The sequence below is a fragment of the Mya arenaria genome, chromosome 12 (assembly GCF_026914265.1).
Source record: "Mya arenaria isolate MELC-2E11 chromosome 12, ASM2691426v1".
In the NCBI taxonomy this organism is placed as follows: Eukaryota; Metazoa; Mollusca; class Bivalvia; order Myida; family Myidae; genus Mya; species Mya arenaria.
The window spans coordinates 44,609,897-44,628,135 of record NC_069133.1 but is presented as its reverse complement, the minus strand read 5'-3'; the positions used below and the strand labels follow the sequence as shown (position 1 = coordinate 44,628,135).

Genomic DNA, 18,239 nt, shown 5'->3' with positions numbered 1-18,239 from the left:
AGCGCTATACAGATATTCAAGGCCATACGAATGTTAAATCTCAAGACCCAAGTGATTGGCTTAAGGTAGTAAGTGTTATAAGTTTATTCTCTGGTATTTGGTAGCGTTTATTATGAGCTTAAACATGTTATAGTGCTTTCAAACAGAAGTGGACTCCGCACAAATTGGAATACTGTATTTCGTAATTAGACGGGTATATGTCATAGAAAATGAACCCATAAATGTTTGGTTTTCCAATGATTTTGCAATATCGATCAACGCAATTAACTGAAGTTCTAGTAATATCATCTCTCGTGGGACGAGTTGCCGGACAGGTCGAAAATACAGGGAATACATTTTATCAATATAGGTGTATACAGGTTTTGCGGTTAGCTAATTACAATAAATAATATTTGCACAGATTTAGATGACATTCGTGTACATACAAGTTTGTCTTACCACGGTCATTTCGTTCGGCTTGATCGTCTTCAAAGTTAAGTCGCAGAACAAATGACAGGGAAAAACACCTGAAGGCAGAAGACTATATTACAAAAACAGTGGGAATTGAATCGATCTTAAACAACCGATCGTCCGCAGAGCTTACTTCTGGAGTTGTTATTGCTTAAGTGCATTCGTTGGGAAGCCATGTGATCGCTAAGTTCGAGACCAATAGTGGAATTATTGCTTTTGCTTAAATACTTAATGAACACTGCATGACTTTATTGTCTTTAGGAATTACTATTCCGGAATAGCTGTACCTTGAAGCGTGTACAAACTTTCATGTGCGAGAGGTGATCTGGTTATATCAACAAACTACTTATTGAAATGAACTTTAGTATTTACAGAAAATGATCGATATGTAAAACAAATAGTTCGGCCAATTCTCTTGTTTTGCGACGACAACACTATGTGAAAGGTGTGATAAAAGACATGTTAAGCTGGATAAGATCTGTGTCTACGCGTTTGAACAGGAAGTTTAGGAGAAACCGGGACGAATCGCTGCCATTTAACACAGAGGGTAAGGAACATTTTTTAGAAAACTATTTTAAGTTACGTTATCATTAAAAAAAAAACATGTTCGTTTACATCGTCCCGTTCCATTTATCTTATGAGGTCGATAGTTCGGGATGTTGTAACGATTGAGCGATGTCAAGTTCAATAGAACGCGCAGGGAAAAAAGTTGCATACTCCAGGGGGAAAATGTTTTCGTCGAAACTGGTTTGGTGATTTGGCCGATTTTAAAACATTCTATGGATAGCCTTACAGACATGATGTATAAACTATAAGTGAAGAAAATAAAACAAAACACCACCTTAGCCATATAAATCTTGAGATGGTTTATTTTTTTTAGAAACAAACATGTTTATTTGAGATATTCATGTTAATGCGTAAGTTATTTAAAAACAAATTCAAAAACATTAATTCAAAAAATGCGTACTTTATGCTTGCAGCGAAAATATCTTATGATCTTTTCTTTTTATATTTAATTTAAATCGTTTTTTTCTTAATCCCCGTAACCTCTCTATAGGGAACCCTGAAGTTAAACTAAATAGATTGATATCTGCATAAGTAATGACTGAATATTATATTGAATTTAATACCCGAATTTCTAAAATCCTATAAAGGCTAGCCATGATATGGTATACCATATAAGCTATCGTAATTCTTTTGAAATACGAAAATGTCCGACATTTACCAGCTATTTAGTTTCAACCGTATAATCTTATCTTCTGTAAAGATCTTTGCAAACTTGGTGATTTTAAACAGCAGCGCACAAAAGATCTGTAGGTAAATAAAACAATCACGATCGAAGAAGTACCTATACATGGCTAATCACATTCTTTACAATTATCGATACTTGTTAAGCATACCCATTCGAAAGAACTAGGTCAAGTCTGAAGGATTCCATATTGTAATTTTGTTTATTTACTGATTGATAAAACTAGAAAGTGACAGACATTCTAAATGTTTTCGCCATCGGGGTTTATGTTTTACAGAACAGAACAGAACAGACTGTTTATTTAAAAACTTAATCATAAACAGGACAAAAAGATATGCGTGGATATGATATGTTATGCAATCGGATAGTTTTATCGAATAGTCGGTGTGTATTTAAGTCATACGATTTATACAAACAACAACAACAACAAACAACAACAACAACAACGACATATACAAAAAAGACAACAACACATGAAATTGTATCTATTATTGCATATATACATTTGATATTGCCAAAAGACAGAACTGAGAACATTCGTTATTGCTGTTGATCAAATAGATGAATGATGACAATCTCTAGCTATTATTTACACTGACTTTTAAAAATGTACACTCATTAATGCCAGTATGACATAAAAATGCATATTTTAAAAATACGAGTTTTTTCAATTTTGTTAAAGATATTAGTCAAAATATCTTTGAATAACGATGAACAAATGTTTCGGATACCAGTAAAATCATCAAAAGTTAAGCATAAAAGGAAATGTCTGCAGATGTTATGCATCATGCTAAAGGCTTTAAAGAAATACACATTCAAACATTCCAAGTGTACCATAAAGGCGCTAAATCGCTTACATATCCCTAAACCCACCTGGACGATACTGGTATTTTTAAGCAATGTGACAAACTCTCATAAAAAGGATGCATATATGTTATTAATATAAAACTTTAAATTCCACTCTGAAAGGTCGATGCTCACTTATTAAGGTACATAGGCGGGCTAGTTTTTGACAATTTTGTTTTGCAAATAGTACCCATATTACACAAGGTTAGCAGGCATAAAATGTTCGAACCCTAACCCACATTGTTATTTTTTCTCCTCACATTTTTCAGACATGTCGAGGTTGAATTCTGTGAGTCCGCGGTGCCTACACAAGAATGACAAGCGTCTGATCCAGATCCTCCTGGCAGCCGCGTGCTTCTCGGTGTTTCTCCAGAAGACTATTGTCGAGGTTGACCCCTCCATCGCCATCAGGAGATCTGAGGTGGGTGGGGTATGCGGCTTCAACTCAGAATATGCTTTTGCAAATGTTTGTGGTGACCGACTCACAGAATGTCTCGACTTCTGTTCTAGATAATAACTTAAGACAAAGATGTCAAATAAACAGCGCAATTTTGTCGATGGGGTAGCCACAATTAATGGGCGTTTAGTGGAACTTCTTTTTTCAAAAAAGGGACAAGTTTCTCAGTAACATATATAATGAGTATGCCAATACCAAAAGAGGTAAAAAGACTCATGGGCCAACTATTTAAACATTATATTAGAACTAGCCCCATGGGAAGTCCAACAGACTTTGATGAATTAACATGCATTACCGACGACACCCAGTAAACATCGCAAATTCTTCTCATTTCCCCCAAGCCATTCCAAATTCCGTTTGACAGCATTTAAAATCATTACTTCAATAAAATAGAGTGTAAGAGAAATTCTAGTAATCTTTCGATTGCTGTACAAAGAAACTACTTGATTCTTCATTCTCGCAGTATTTAATAGAATGCACATTGTTCCTTAGCTGGTATGGACGCGATAATTTATAAGTTCTGGCAGAGGATTTATCAAGGATATTGTTGTCAAGAAGGTAGCGTTTCACAGAAACATCATTTATTTCTGGTAATTTTGTTATGTCTGTTGTCCATTCTGCTGCTGGCATGCAATACAGTATTTTAGTTTTCAACTGTTCTAACTCTTCAATCTGTTTTGATGTAAGACTATCAAATGTCTTTCTAAAGTGATTTACACTGTTATTGTTTGTGCTACCAGTTGTTGAAATTCCAAGAGTTTGACTTATAAATACTATTTTGGCCTTCTTAGGTAATGTTGGGTCTATATTGTACTGTCCACACAACTGCTTTAATTTAACTGCAGACAAGGATGAAACTTCATTGTAGGTTCTGTAACATTTTGGCTGAAGCACACTTGTGGTGGATGGCTTTGTCTGGGCATTCTTCTTTGGCCGCATCGTGCCTGTAACCTGAAACACAAAGTTGTTTAATAAGAGAAAAAATTGGAGCCACTATGCCAGGTTTAAAAAAATCATTTCTTTACCAATAATTGCATAATTAAATTGTTTCGGTAGTCCGGTTAGCACAGTGGTTAGTGCACTAGCTTCTCACCTAGGCCACCCGGGTTTAATTCCCGGTCTGAGCGCATGCGACCGGGTTCGATTCCTGGCCTGGCGAGTTTGTGGTCACCAAGACAGATGTGTGAAACTACTTATATAATACAAATCACTTAATTCCACAATTTTAGCTAACACACAGGTGTTTTTATTGTGAGTGCCATAATAAAAACAAAAACAAAAATCAAACAATTAAAGTTATTGGTTGAAATGTGGCAAAATCCCTGAGACATAATCAAAAAAAATAATTTAGTCTAAAAAAACCTCTGCATCTTACTTAGGCTTAGACACAACAACAAATTTAATATAAATGTAATTCACTTCAGTTCTACACTACAGTGTTTGCCTTATTATTACTGTTAACATATTTGCCTTATTATTACTGTTAACATACTTGGACAAGATGTTCGTTGAGGTAAAACAGCCCTGTTGACCAACCCGTGGAGCTCTGTCATCACAGAAGTATGTAGATTAGATGGACCTTCCACTTTTTGCCATACTTGAAGTCCTATCTCTAAACATAATGAAAATATTTTAAAATTCACCATAAGCACAAATTGAGGTTAGTTTTTCTAAAATACCGTCCAGACTTTTTTGTTTAATGATGTTTAGTCTGTCCAGGCTTAAAAAAAACGTCAATATATTATTCAAAGCAGAAGCCTGGACAAAATTTTAGAATGACTTAGTTTGATATAGGAATAAAATTACTGCATCCAATAATTGTATTGGAAATTCTAAATAACTTGAATATAAATATTCAATTTTCATATACTTATAATTATTCGGAACCCTACATACTGTACCATAATTCATAGCAAGAAATCTGCTCTGCAAATTTACTCCACCCACTTAATCAAACTATAGTGTGATCGTGTGCAATGGGATAAATCTTTGATTTCGTCTACAAATATGAATTAATTATATACTTTTTTATTCTCACCATATCGAAAGGCGGTCCTTTGATTGGATTAACTGCATCTCTGCTGTTGTATTTCTTCAGATTTGCTAGCGTCTTCCTTGTTTACATTTTACCGGAAGTCATGCGCGCGCAAGGGATTATGGGAAACCGTAAAGTCGCGAATGCCGAGTTTTTAACAATTGACAATATTGTGTTAAATCTGATCGGCACGCAATATTCTATTGACGGGAGCTCCGTTGCTAGGCCACAATTCGTCTCCGGTGTTTTCAATGAAGGCACGATTTTCTAATCCCAATGCATCCATTTCCAATATACTGTCAAACCTCAAAAGCAATTCTCCAGCTGTACTACACAGTAAAGAACAACGGTATAACTAGGTAAATCTGAAATTATAACATCGTGAAAATGCTTCTTGCTTTCTGACATTATATTTTGCCTGTGTTTTCTTCACCCATGGCTATATATATTATATACTGATTGGCGAAACTGATCTTGAGCGCAAAAAGGGGCGCCCATCCAACACCCCCCCCCCTCCAAAAAAATATTAAAAAATAAAATAAAAATTAAAATAAATAAATAAACAAATAAAAAAACAATAAATAAATATATAGATAATAAAACAAACTGAAAAATAAAAACTACATAAATTATAGATGAACTAATATTTCATCATTTATTTACAGGCGATCATGAATGCTCGCGTTTTCTTCACCCCAAACCACACCGCAGACGTTGGGGACCATGACACCACCGTCGTGACCGCTTTCTTCGACATTGGCCCCTACGTGACGCGTAACAAGTTCTTCCAGTTCGCAGAAAGATTCGAGTTTCTGGAAAACCCATTAATTGTGTTCACAGATTCGGAACCATTTGCCACTCATATGCAAAGAATTAGAAACAGTACTGTTCACAGGACTAGAATTGTTATTATTGACAGAAACTCATCCTGGGCTTTTAAGTTAAAAGACTCTGTAGAAAACATTTTCAGCAACAACATGTTTCCGAAGTCCCTTCCTAACACGGAAACTGCTGACTACGCATGCGCACAATTTGCAAAATATGACGTCTTAGCACGTGCGGCACGTGACAACTTTTTCAATTCAAAATATTTTGCATGGGTAGATATTGACTATTTCAGAGAACGCGAATTGTCAGCAAAATTCTATTTAACTCGTCCACCGGATTTCAATGAAAATCAGGTCGCTGTGACGCTGATAAATTCAACATTGACGATGTCAGCACAACCAGAAATGATATTCAAAAATAGCTTAGTATGGGTCGAAGGAGGTTTGACATTTGGAAAACAGAAAGTAATACTGAAGTTTGAGAAAACATTCAAATCTGCAGTGAAGTATTTTATATCTAAGGGACTTGCAAATACGGACCAGCAAGTCACATACGCAATGTATTCAAAAGAGGGACGACGGACATTAAATCCAGATGTTCAGTTGCAAATCTACAGACCATTTTCAGAGGGATCTTGGTATTATCTTGGCGAACTTATGACGCACGAAATGAGCTGAAGTTCACCCTTAAAACGTTTATATTGTTCATGACTTCGTGTTCAGTTCTTTGTCTGCAGTTTCAAATGGAATAAGTGTTCAGTAGATTTTTTTCCGGTATATATGGTGCTATTTAGATGACTCGATTCTCATTATTATATATTGTTATATGATACATGTATTATTTTAGCAATGCAAAAGGATAATTGATTTTGAGATGTGCCGTTTTAAGATAGATTTTAGTTCCTGTTTCAGAAATTAAAAAAAATCAAAAGCGTGATATTTAACTTAGAATAGTGACAGTAATAATAAAAATGAGTTCGGTTAAAACAAAATTTTGATCATAATTCCATTTGACCTTTTTTAATATCATGATTTAGCTATATCCTATTAAATAGAAGTAGTTGTAGTAATAGAAGAATATATGATACTATTTTACAGTATATTTCATTAAAATGTTTAATGCTTATATCAACAATGCTATTCAAAAACTATGTTTTGATTTAATAGTCTATAGTATGGCGTTATATGTAATTATTGTATATACGAAACAACCTTATATTTGGTGTCTCAAAGACCCATCAGATCGGGAGCCTTTGTAAATATGTTGTAATTATGTTGGAATTGCACTTGTCAACCTAATAAAACAAAACTAACTTGCTTATAATACACATTTTAAACCGTATAGTCAATTTAGTATATTCGTGTAGTTCGCTAGTCCAAATATGTTATATTTAATATAGTATGACATACGTTTAAAGCTGCATTCTCACAGATAGACAGTTTTGAAAACTTTTTATATTATTTATTGTTTGTCTTGGAATGAGCCAATTGTCTGACAGTGTTATGAGATTGTTGACAAAAGATCAGTTGATGTTCGAAAAATGATGTTTTATGGCGCTAAAACTTTTAGAAAAATGATTTTTTTCTGCAGTTTTTTCAATCAATTGTGAAAAACCCAATTGTTCGTTATGTTATATGACTAAATTGAATGCATTTATGCCAAAATCAGCTGATTCTGAGATAAAACTTACAAGAAAAGTCAAAACTGTCAATTTGTGCAGGTTCAAGTACCGTTGTTTAATTGCTTATATAAAATAAATTGTAAATGTTTCTTATCTTAGTCTTAATTTATAAATCGATGTGAATTCATGCATGGAAGACTTACGGCTGATTTCGTTTATCTAGACAGAAGAAAGTTATTTCAGTACTTTTAATTCGTTTTAGGCAGTGGAAAAGATATATCAGTATTTTGAGTTCGTTTATTTAGGGTGGGGAAAAGATATTTCAGTATTTTGAGTTCGTTTATTTAGGCAGAAGAAAATATATATCAGTATTTTGATTTCGTTTATTTAGGCAGGGGAAAAGATATTTCAGTATTTTGATTTCGTTTATTAAGACAGGGGGACAGATACTTTTAATTATTATAATTATTATTTTAATATCAGTATTGTTAACAAAACATAAATCAACACACCCTGATTGTGGATTTTCACCGTCGCGACGAACACTCGAAGTTGATAAATATGTATACAGGTGTAATCTACATAAACATCTAATACTTGAAGTTGAAAGTATATAAATTACTGGAGAGAACGTAAATACTTAAATATAATCAATTTATAATATTTTGATTTTCTGTCTGTTCAGTCAAACAATATGAATTGTATTGTTCAGTATACATGGTATATTCATATCTTAGGTCCTTGCTCTTTACCAATCCGACGCCGGGCACAGCTTATAAATAAATTGTGTACGTCCATGCTGATAAGTATTTTGACCTACTGTTCGTGCTGATAAAATCATTCCGAATTATCCAAATATTTTTTTTGTCAATACCATTTAACCATTAATTCCAATTTATGGAACTTTGAGCTACCACGTATATACGAGTTGTAATTAACTATACCGGCATAGCATTTATATATTGATGTGCGATCGAATCGATTGTCAACAACAACGACAACAGCAACAATGACCTTAATTTGATATAACGGCGATTTTTATATCGCATCAAGAAAAAATAGCAGATTACATTGTGAATGATCAGGATTTATGTTATTTGGGAATTCTATGATTATCAACTCAATATATATTAACACAAGTATTTTCAGTACGGAGAGTTATTAATGGTAGAACTTATGAATAATTGAACTATTTGATTTAGTATCGAGCACAGTAGTATGTAATACAGTACTCAGCAAATTAAATTGTGACGTAAGGATTTCAGTCGGTAAAATATAATTGTCTTTTATATGTAAAATCATCGGGTAAGAGGTAGTGAAATCAAAATTATGATAAATATACAACAAAAAACAAAAACCACACACATCAAAACAAGAAATGTGGAATAAGAAATATTACTGACTTTGTGAACTTTTATTATTGTTTTATTAGATTAAATAACATCATTTAGTAAGACTTGATAGAGCTCAATCAGTTTTAAGACGATTTCGTCTGTTTGTAAAGTAAGTTTATCACTGTGTTCTCGTAACAATAGCACATAGTTTTAACTTAACAAGGGAAATCACTGCGTAGAATATTTTGGATAATGAATGGTTTAAAATAACCTTTGTCCAATACGGCGGTGTTTTATTCAAAACAAAATCAAGATGGCCGCGCCCATGGATTTCAATATTCCGTATTGTGAAAAATCTGTTTTGATGGAGAAAATAAAGATGGCACATAAGTGTATGTTAATAATTTAACTACTTTTTCATAACTAATGCCATCTCAAGGATTTCCTTGTTAAGATAATTTCGCTTTCACGTCTGAGATTCATTTATCCGAATATTTATCCGAAAAAATGCTACTTTTAAACACATGCAACATGGTAATATGTATGTGAGTGTTCAAAATATTTTGTGTTGGTTCCGAGTTTCAAATTAAAGATGTTTATAATGATATATTGTCTATTTAGGTCTTACATATTTGACCTTGAGCTGTGTGAAATTGTTTCAGTGACTATATTAATATAGCTCAAGAATTTCAGCGATGGGATCATCATAGTCTGTTGACATTTGTTGGTTTTGGTAATGGAGTTATCTTATAACTTTAATAAGTTAGAATTAAAAGATTAAATATTTACATTCAAGTTATGGAAGCCAGAACAGCGGTCATTTTTGGCCATTTCAATTCTTACTTTCTTCTACGACTGGCTTATCAGTTAGTTTTTTTTTATAATTATAGTAACACGTTTGCTTATGATAATGCACATTACATGTCTATTGTTAAAGTGGGTTATGAAGGAGTTGCCATCAACTTTATGCTACCAGAGAAGGCGCTTTTTGGTGGTGGCAAGAAAAAGAAAAAACAGGCTGACGAGGTATTCATTGCAATGTATAGGAGTTAACTACATTCAAGAACAGAATTATTGTTATTCATAACCACATAGAATTTATAAAGGCTAAAGCCATGTTTCATTAAGGTACAAAAGCAACAACATTGTTATAAACAATAATAGTTTACTCTTACTGGCAAAAAATAAATGTGAGATTCATACAAATATGAACTGTTCATAATATACTATATATATGGCATGCTTTCTTTCAGGAAACACTTATTATTCCACCAGAGAATCTAAAGCTGTCAGAGGAGGAATTAAAGAGCTTGATTGGTGTAAGAAATCAACAGGGCTATATTCAATCTGATCTTAAATATTTTCCTGTTGTTATGCTTGTGATAAAACAATGATCAAGTACTGTTTTTATATTAGTTTTTATTATTATTCCTAATTATTTAATTGCATATAAAAAAGTATTTTGATACCCATGCTACAAATTTGTATATTTCACCTGATAAAGACACAGATTAAGAGCTTTTCAGTCCATTAGTACATGATTCGATAATTTATCCTCATTATTTTACCTGGGACCAACTCCCAGATATTAAAGACAAACTCACTATATATTCTCATATTTCTAAATATGAGCTGTAACTGAGTGATTTTAGTTTATGAACAAATACCAAGCAGTAACTGACAGATCTATACCAACTTCCAACAGATTTTTTTAAAAGCTTTTAGGCAAAATGAAGAATTATCTGCTTGAGACCATTTTTCAAATAACTCATATTTGAACATTTTATGGCAACTTTTTTGTTTTTGTTTTCAAAAACAAGTGTTTAAGCCTGGTTCTAAAAAAGAACAGGGTGCTGCAAAAGGGAACAGGGTGGTAAGGGTGAAAAGTGCACATTGAAAAGGGTTGTGAAGAACTTATGAATCTGGTATAAAATGTTAGGGATTGTGTATAAATGAAGTAAACGTTTTAACTGCCAAATGTGTTAAGTGTGCATAAATTTATAATTTTAATAGCAGTTTTCATAAAACAGAAGTGTTTTACAGTCTTAAGCATCAAGTTTTAAGAAGGCAGAAGGGTTTTACCAAAAAAGACATGGTGCAGCACCCTCTCTAATCTCTTTAGCTTAAACTCAAGGCAAAAATATAACCGTTTATGTTTTACATTTTGAAAGGTGGGAGAGTCCCATTAAAGGGACTGTACACCAGATTGGCACCAAAGAAGTTTTTTTCTGTAACGAATCTCAGGACAATTATTTAATAGAATGTGTTACGCTTTGATATCATAATTGTAAAAAAAGTGCCAAAATGTAAAAAAAAAAACGTGTCGCCAAAATTGCAGTCAAGCGTCGTATCCACTGAGCTACGACGGCTTACTCTAATCGGGTGACAAAGTTAAGCTATACACCTAACTCGGTAGTATCACGTGATAACACCGACTAGCCAATCATGCATAAAGGTATGAATTCTACTAGGTAGACATACCCAATAATCTTTTTTAATGGAAAAATATGAAATAACTACTAAACTTGAATAAATTGTAAACTATGTGGTACTTCAGTTAGTAAGTTTCAATGCATTGTACACATTAATACCAAGTTTATGACAGTTTTTCTTCTTTTGTTTGCAAATTGTTCATCTGGTGCACATTTGTATGATAATCTGGTGCACAGTTGCTTTAAAACATTACACATATTTCATATTTTTAGCCTACAAGAAAACCATTCAAACAGTTGTCAAGAATTACTGCTGTGTTAACTGATGCAGCAAACAACTACGGCTTTGTGAGTAGCACTTCTTTGATGAATAAATGTGTTTTTGTGAACCCCCTTCTGGAGAAATATCAGAAAATTAGGGGTTAAAATTCCTATTTAACATATGACCAATGTGGTGTTCCCTTCTTTCAACACATAGTGTTTGTCTTCATATTACAAACACTGCTCCAGTCAGACTCTGATTGAATCATTTTGAAAAGTTTTACAAAAAAAAGACCACCTAATTAACTGTTTCTCCCCAGTGGATTTTAGTCAGTGAGCTTCCATCATAATTTGGTATAGTAAAGCACAAAATCAAAACTTTTTTTTGTTCAGGCTGAATTTATTTTGCCTTATGAGTATCAGATATATCTATGTGTATTAATAGTGTTTCTTATAAATATCTTGACAGGGTACAGATCCAATACAAAACTACGACTTGATAGCAGTGAAGCCTACCTCGGATAAAACATTTCATGTAAGCCTCTCTGGTATCGTTACAAATTGTTTCATTAATGTTTCAAATCATGTATCGGTAGTTGAAACACCTCACACAGAAATGAGAATGACATTGCTGATGTTATAAAAGCCGAAAAAAGTAACTGTGCAAGGAAAGACACGCTGATTTTTAACAAAACCAGTGAAATATTGACATCTACAGAATTGTCTGTAATGCTTTTCAATTGATTGAAAAAACTGCAGAAAAAAATCATTTTTCTAAAAGTTTTAGCGCCATAAAACATCATTTTTCGAACATCAACTGATCTTTTGTCAACAATCTTATAACACTGTCAGACAATTGGCTCATTCCAAGACAAACAATAAATAATATAAAAAGTTTTCAAAACTGTCTATCTGTGAGAATGCAGCTTTAAACATATGTCATACTTTATTAAATATAACATATTTGGACTAGCGAACTACACGAATATACTAAATTGACTATACGGTTTAAAATGTGTATTATAAGCAAGTTAGTTTTGTTTTATTAGGTTGACAAGTGAAATATAATATGATTTACATGTACACTGCTAATTTTTCCTTAATTGCTCTTATAGAGTTCCATTCCACTGTAGTCTAATAGGAGTAATGCACAGTTGTTGTTGATCACATGATTTTCAAATTATCTTTTCTGCCAGAATATAATGGTACAGATATTTTTTTTTATATTATATCATACATAATTATGGATAATATCATTGTAATCCATAGATCAACTTCATGTCTAAATTGGTCTTAAAACATTCATGTTTTGATTTACTTAGACTGCAGTTTGCATCTTTAAAGCTCACGGTGTCAGACCATTGCCTGTGAATGATTGTGTTTGTATTCACTTCAGCAAGCTTGTTACAAGTTGAATGTTGACCTCATCACCATCGATGTTACAGAAAAACTCAACTACAAGATCAAACGGACAACTATAAATGCAGTAAGAATTCTTTTAAGCCCATATGCAATTTTTGTTGTTGAAATATATATAATCTCATCACTAAGAATTTTAGGTTAAAGCTGCACTCTCACAGATTTACCATTTTTACAACTTTTTTTTTTTGTCTTGGAAAGAGCAAATATTTACGTAAATATCTGCAAACAAATGGTATAAGATTGCTGACAAAAGATCAGATCGCAGATTTTCATATTACCGTTCAAAAATTAATGTTTTATGGCTTAAATCGTTACTAACGGTTTAAGAAAAATGCATAAAACTTAAATCAATTTTTTAACTTAAATATACAAATCTGCGATTTATTTTTTTGTCAGCAGTCTTGTATCTCTGGTTTCCATGGATTTTTGCAAAAAAATGGCTCGTTCCAAGACTAAAAATTAAAAAGTTGTCAAAACGTTCAATCTGTGAGAGTGCAACTTTAAGATTGAATTGAAAGTGTTATATGCAATTTCTAACTAGTTGTGTCTTATGTGACCAATAAAACAACTTCTTTGAACTAATTAATGTTTCTGCTTGAAATAACCAATTTGAGAAAGACAAAGTATCATACGATTGTTTAAAGCGGGCTCATAAACTTGCATGAATTTTTAAGTAGTTGATTATTTAAGTAAAAGTAAGTCAGTGGTATACTATTGTTTGCAATGCATTACAAAAATTGGAAGAATCCAGCAATAATTGGTATGGACATTTAAATACTGAATTATTATGTAAGTGTTTACTCGTCTGTTGCTCAAAGAAATAGTTGAGGTATTGTAATAGCCTTGGTGTTTTTTTTGTGTTGTGCAAAAACTTTACCTTGGCTGTAACTAAAAAACCCATAAGATATTCAAATTTAATTTACACATGTTGCCAGTGACAGTATGCACATGTATAACAAGGCCCATAACTCTGACTTGCAAAAAAGGAATGATAATTGTCCAGTTATGTCCCTTTTAAACAAAAACGCAACAGACCACTGTTCAACCTTCACTTTGCAGAGCTCTTGTATATATTTTTGTATTTTTGTTATGAAGGCTGCACAGCGAGGCATAAAGTTTGAGATTCAGTATGCCCCCGCCATCAGAGATTCCACATTACGGAGATACTTCATTGCAAATGCTCAACAGCTTGTCTTTTTGGATAAAGGAAAGGTACAAAAATAATATAGGACTCTAAATGTCCCATTCCCCACCTTGAAATGTATCTATTTTTTACCCAATTTTGCGTCAAAAATCGTCTGCAATATGCTGTCTCTGAATCCTGTTATCAACTTATCACTATTTGACTAATGTTAATGTGATTGTCTATATGAAACAACAATTCATATAAGCTTAATTTTATTTTAGAATAAGACTTATGTTTGTGATTATTAGAAATTCCCTTTATCTGGCAAAACTCACTTTGGAATACAGCCCTAGGTCATGTTGATAGACAGTTTTTGTTTAAACCTTTTTATGTGAAGCAAGTTATTGCATTAATATACTAATAATTCATGCTGGCTTGATGTAACGCAAGAGTGTGTTCTTATCTTTTGATGGAAACCGGTGTACCTTGAGGAAACAAGCTTATCAACCAGAAACCCAACTCACATATGCCCAGGCCTAGAATCGAACCCAAGAATCTTGACTGGTTGATAAGTGTTTGGGTAACCACGTCCTTAACAGGACAACAACTTTTAATGACTGGTTCATTTAATGGAGCAGTATCAATTTTCATAACTATGGCAAGTTTGTATTTTAATAACTTCTGATGTTTTTTTAAAGCTGCACTCTCACAGATTTGCCGTTTTTACAACTTTTTTATTTTTTGTCTTGGAATGAGCAAGTTTTTACGTGAATATCTGCAAACCAGAAATAAAAGACTTCTGACAATAGATCAGATTGCAGATTTTCATATTTCCGTTTGAAAATTAATGTTTTATGTCTTAAACCGTTACTAACGCTTTAATAAAAATGCATAAAACATCAATTTTTGAACTTAAATATAAAAATCTGCTACTAATTTTTTGTCAGCAGTCTTATATAACTGGTTTCCATGCATTTTCGCATAAATTGGCTCGTTTCAAGAAAAAAAAAATTCAAGAAAAAAAAATAAAAAAATTGTCAAAGCGTTCAATCTGTGAGAGTGCAGCTTTAATATGCAATTTCATATTTCTTCTCTTTTTTTCGAACAAATCAATGGGATATAATTTCTCATATCATGCACATATTTGACCAAATATTGTATATTTGAAACTACTGGCGGCCATCTAGGACGCCATCTTGAATTGCCAAAGAGTGGTTTTTCAGATTCTTGTAAAAGAGGCTACCACAGTATGCAAACAAATAATTCATATGCAGCTTTGCAAGGTCTCCCTTAAATCAATGACATGGCAGCCAGACTAAAATATCATTGGAATTTACCATTTTATGCTGCTTTTCAGAATGTCCTTTTAACGAGTGGCTGTGAAAGGGTAAGTAACAGCAATGCTTTTAGGCCATCTGTTTGATGAAGAAATTAAAAAGGATAAGGTTCTGACATAGCTTTATTGTCGTATTTCTCGGAATTATCTTTTTGCAATACTTTAAACTTCACCAAAACTGAGAAACAGTTCAATATATTAAAACAAAACTTGGTACCCATATTGCCAAGTTTAATGATTGCCCTTTGTTTGACCAAAAACAACAGACAACTGTTAGTGTTCTCTGCACTCTGGTTGAAAATAGTAGAATATTAATATGAATGCTTTAGTTTTGTTTAAAGTATGTTATATATTTGATCATAACCCATTGTCTCATACTTTGCTTTTCCATTGATATGCCTTCATGCCTTTACAAATATGCAGTGATTGATGTGTTTGTCATTTTCAGGCCATGGAACTGAGGGGCCCTTATGATGTTGCTAATCTGTATCCTTTCAGTTTACACAGTTTGAAAAGTACATGCGAACCAAACACAATTGCATTCATTTTCAAAATGTTCTTAGATGCATTTAATGTAAAAGCATAAGGCTGGAAACTTATTCTTGTAACTTCATACTAATAATACAATGGAAATTACAGGGACAAGCCCAGTAGTGAAAATTGAACAAAGGTCCTGCTTATAGGCCGCTTTGTGGAAAGCTGCCAATTCATGTTCAGTTTAAAGCCTCAAATACTGCCATAATGGTAAATGTCTTATTTAACGTTCATGTCCTTATAGACTTGCCAGGGGTCTTTTTGTGTTTTCTATGTGTTTAGTGGACCATTTAATTGATTCACAGAGCTACAATGAAGCAGATTCAGTTCAGTATTTCATATTTTTGAGTCGAATTTAGCAGGAGTTGTCAAAAAGACATGCACAATTTGGTTTAAAAGGACATACAATATACATACAGATCATTTGAAGGTATTTAGATAGGTGGATTGGTAAGTTAAATGCTAAACAAAGAATCAATTTTGTAAGGCTTTAGTGTTTTCAACATACATGTACATGAATACGCCTGGCTTCCTTAACAACTATGTCAGAGGTATATTGCTGAACCTGAATGAAGCTCAAGCCAAAGATGCCATCACAGCCAACTGTAGAGCTCTTTTAGCTCACTGTGGTAAGTGTTTCATCATAGTAAACATACCATTTATGATTATCTAGTTTTGTGAATAAAAATATGTTAGTTTAAGCTTATTTATTCGCAATGAACGTGAAACAAGTTATTATAGCATTATATTCCCTGGCATGATGCCATACAAGAGTGTAGTCTTATGTTGTGGGGGGAAATCTGAGTACCCAAGGAAACCAATTTGTCCGGCTTGACTACAAACCTAACTCACATGCTTTAAAGCTGGAAATCGAACCCTGGAACCCCTTAGTGGGAAGTAATGCCCTGACCTGGCTTACCGGACAACAGAAAATACATGTTATTGTAAGCTGATGGAAAACTAGTTTAAAAAATGACCTATGCTTTTGTTGGTATTGATTCATTCTACATATTGTATTTATGTACTTAGTATTCATACTACTGGTACTATTTACTTGTTGTTCAACATTTCTTTCATGGTCCACAATGCATAGTTAATTACTTCTCAATACTTAAATCACATTCATATCATTTTCTATGACCCATTCTGTTGGATATACATCCCATCTTCATTCAACATCTGAATATTATGTTGAATTTTATAAGATAGTACCGGTAGGTGACTCAATATGTGATGTACAGAGAAAAGAGAACCTTATCGGGTGAGAGTAAAGCTTGAACCTGAACTTTTGGATGAACAAGCCTGAATTCATATACTATAGCTTGGCATCAAATTTTTGAACAAGCCCTGCTATATAAAATTCAAAATTTGAGGAAGCCCGGAAGACATTTTACCAGTGCAGAGCTTGCAGGCTTGTATTAATTTCGACCACTGCCTAAACATAATTATATATCACATCGATAACCTGTGTACATTGATCAACACGCCATCGGAATTGGAAAAAAGATGCCGTTTGGGTACTGAATAAAGATAAGTGGCTCAATAGTCCTGGACCAATGGCGTTGTGTCATTTGTGTTTGAAGTGTGATATTGTATAATATGTAACCCATGGTTTTCTTCAGAATCTAGAAGACTGTACAAGTCAGTGAGCAAGGTTGAAAAATTGTCTGATGTACCAAAAGAGGATGCCTGGCTGCTAGAGAAAGTGAAAATATACAAACCAGATGACAAACACCATGCTAGCAACCTTGACACAGCTTCTGGTATCCATGGTGACAGATCAAGTGACGAGTGCTCAGATTCGGAGCCTGCTGTTAAGAAAATGAAAGTTGAAAACACTTGAATGTTACATGTTACTGATTATTAAGATTTATATAATAGTCATATTGTTAGGGACGTCTATCTATAAACAGTAAATATCAGAGTGTTTTCTTCGCCTTTGTCTACTATGAGATATGTTGCATGCAGAATACAATGAAATTCAATTATTGGCATGCCATTTATTGAACAATGCCCTTGACAAGATGTTACAACACAATAACTTCACCAACTACCCTTATGATTTAATCAAACTTGGTGTAGTGTGTTATAAAAGCAGTTTTATGCAACTTTGCAGTCTTTATTAGGAAAAATAAAATGAAAATTAAAAAACTTACTTTGCTTTAATTTTTATTAAATTATTCAAAGAGTAACACTATCAACAGTAACAAAAATGGATTAACAGTACAACTGTGTTTGAGAAACAGTAAGTTGAACAATAAAAAAAAAATTAATACTTCGCAACTGATCATACAAGCTAAACATGTTT

At 33.1% G+C, this 18,239-nt stretch overlaps 2 protein-coding genes and 1 long non-coding RNA gene across 3 annotated transcripts; 2 read left to right on the top strand and 1 right to left on the bottom strand.

Moving 5' to 3' along the window:
* Nucleotides 1–89: 89 nt before the first annotated feature.
* Nucleotides 90–7,635, top strand: LOC128210232 (protein HtrL-like). Its single transcript, XM_052914443.1, has 3 exons — nucleotides 90–997; nucleotides 2,815–2,966; nucleotides 5,703–7,635. The coding sequence occupies exons 1-3, from the start codon at nucleotides 910–912 to the stop codon at nucleotides 6,540–6,542; spliced, it is 1,080 nt and encodes a 359-aa protein (XP_052770403.1). The 5' UTR covers nucleotides 90–909; the 3' UTR covers nucleotides 6,543–7,635.
* On the bottom strand, nucleotides 2,824–5,541 carry LOC128210233 (uncharacterized). The gene is made up of 3 exons (XR_008257124.1): nucleotides 5,041–5,541; nucleotides 4,495–4,614; nucleotides 2,824–3,953 (listed from the first exon to the last, which is right to left on the bottom strand). It is a non-coding gene; the product is annotated as an uncharacterized LOC128210233 (long non-coding RNA).
* A 1,492-nt stretch (nucleotides 7,636–9,127) lies between the features above and the next one.
* On the top strand, nucleotides 9,128–18,086 carry LOC128212004 (ribonuclease P protein subunit p30-like). Its single transcript, XM_052917214.1, has 11 exons — nucleotides 9,128–9,212; nucleotides 9,758–9,846; nucleotides 10,074–10,139; nucleotides 11,526–11,600; nucleotides 11,983–12,048; nucleotides 12,910–12,999; nucleotides 14,031–14,147; nucleotides 15,419–15,448; nucleotides 15,846–15,883; nucleotides 16,481–16,560; nucleotides 17,554–18,086. The coding sequence occupies exons 1-11, from the start codon at nucleotides 9,134–9,136 to the stop codon at nucleotides 17,772–17,774; spliced, it is 951 nt and encodes a 316-aa protein (XP_052773174.1). The 5' UTR covers nucleotides 9,128–9,133; the 3' UTR covers nucleotides 17,775–18,086.
* Nucleotides 18,087–18,239: the final 153 nt, after the last annotated feature.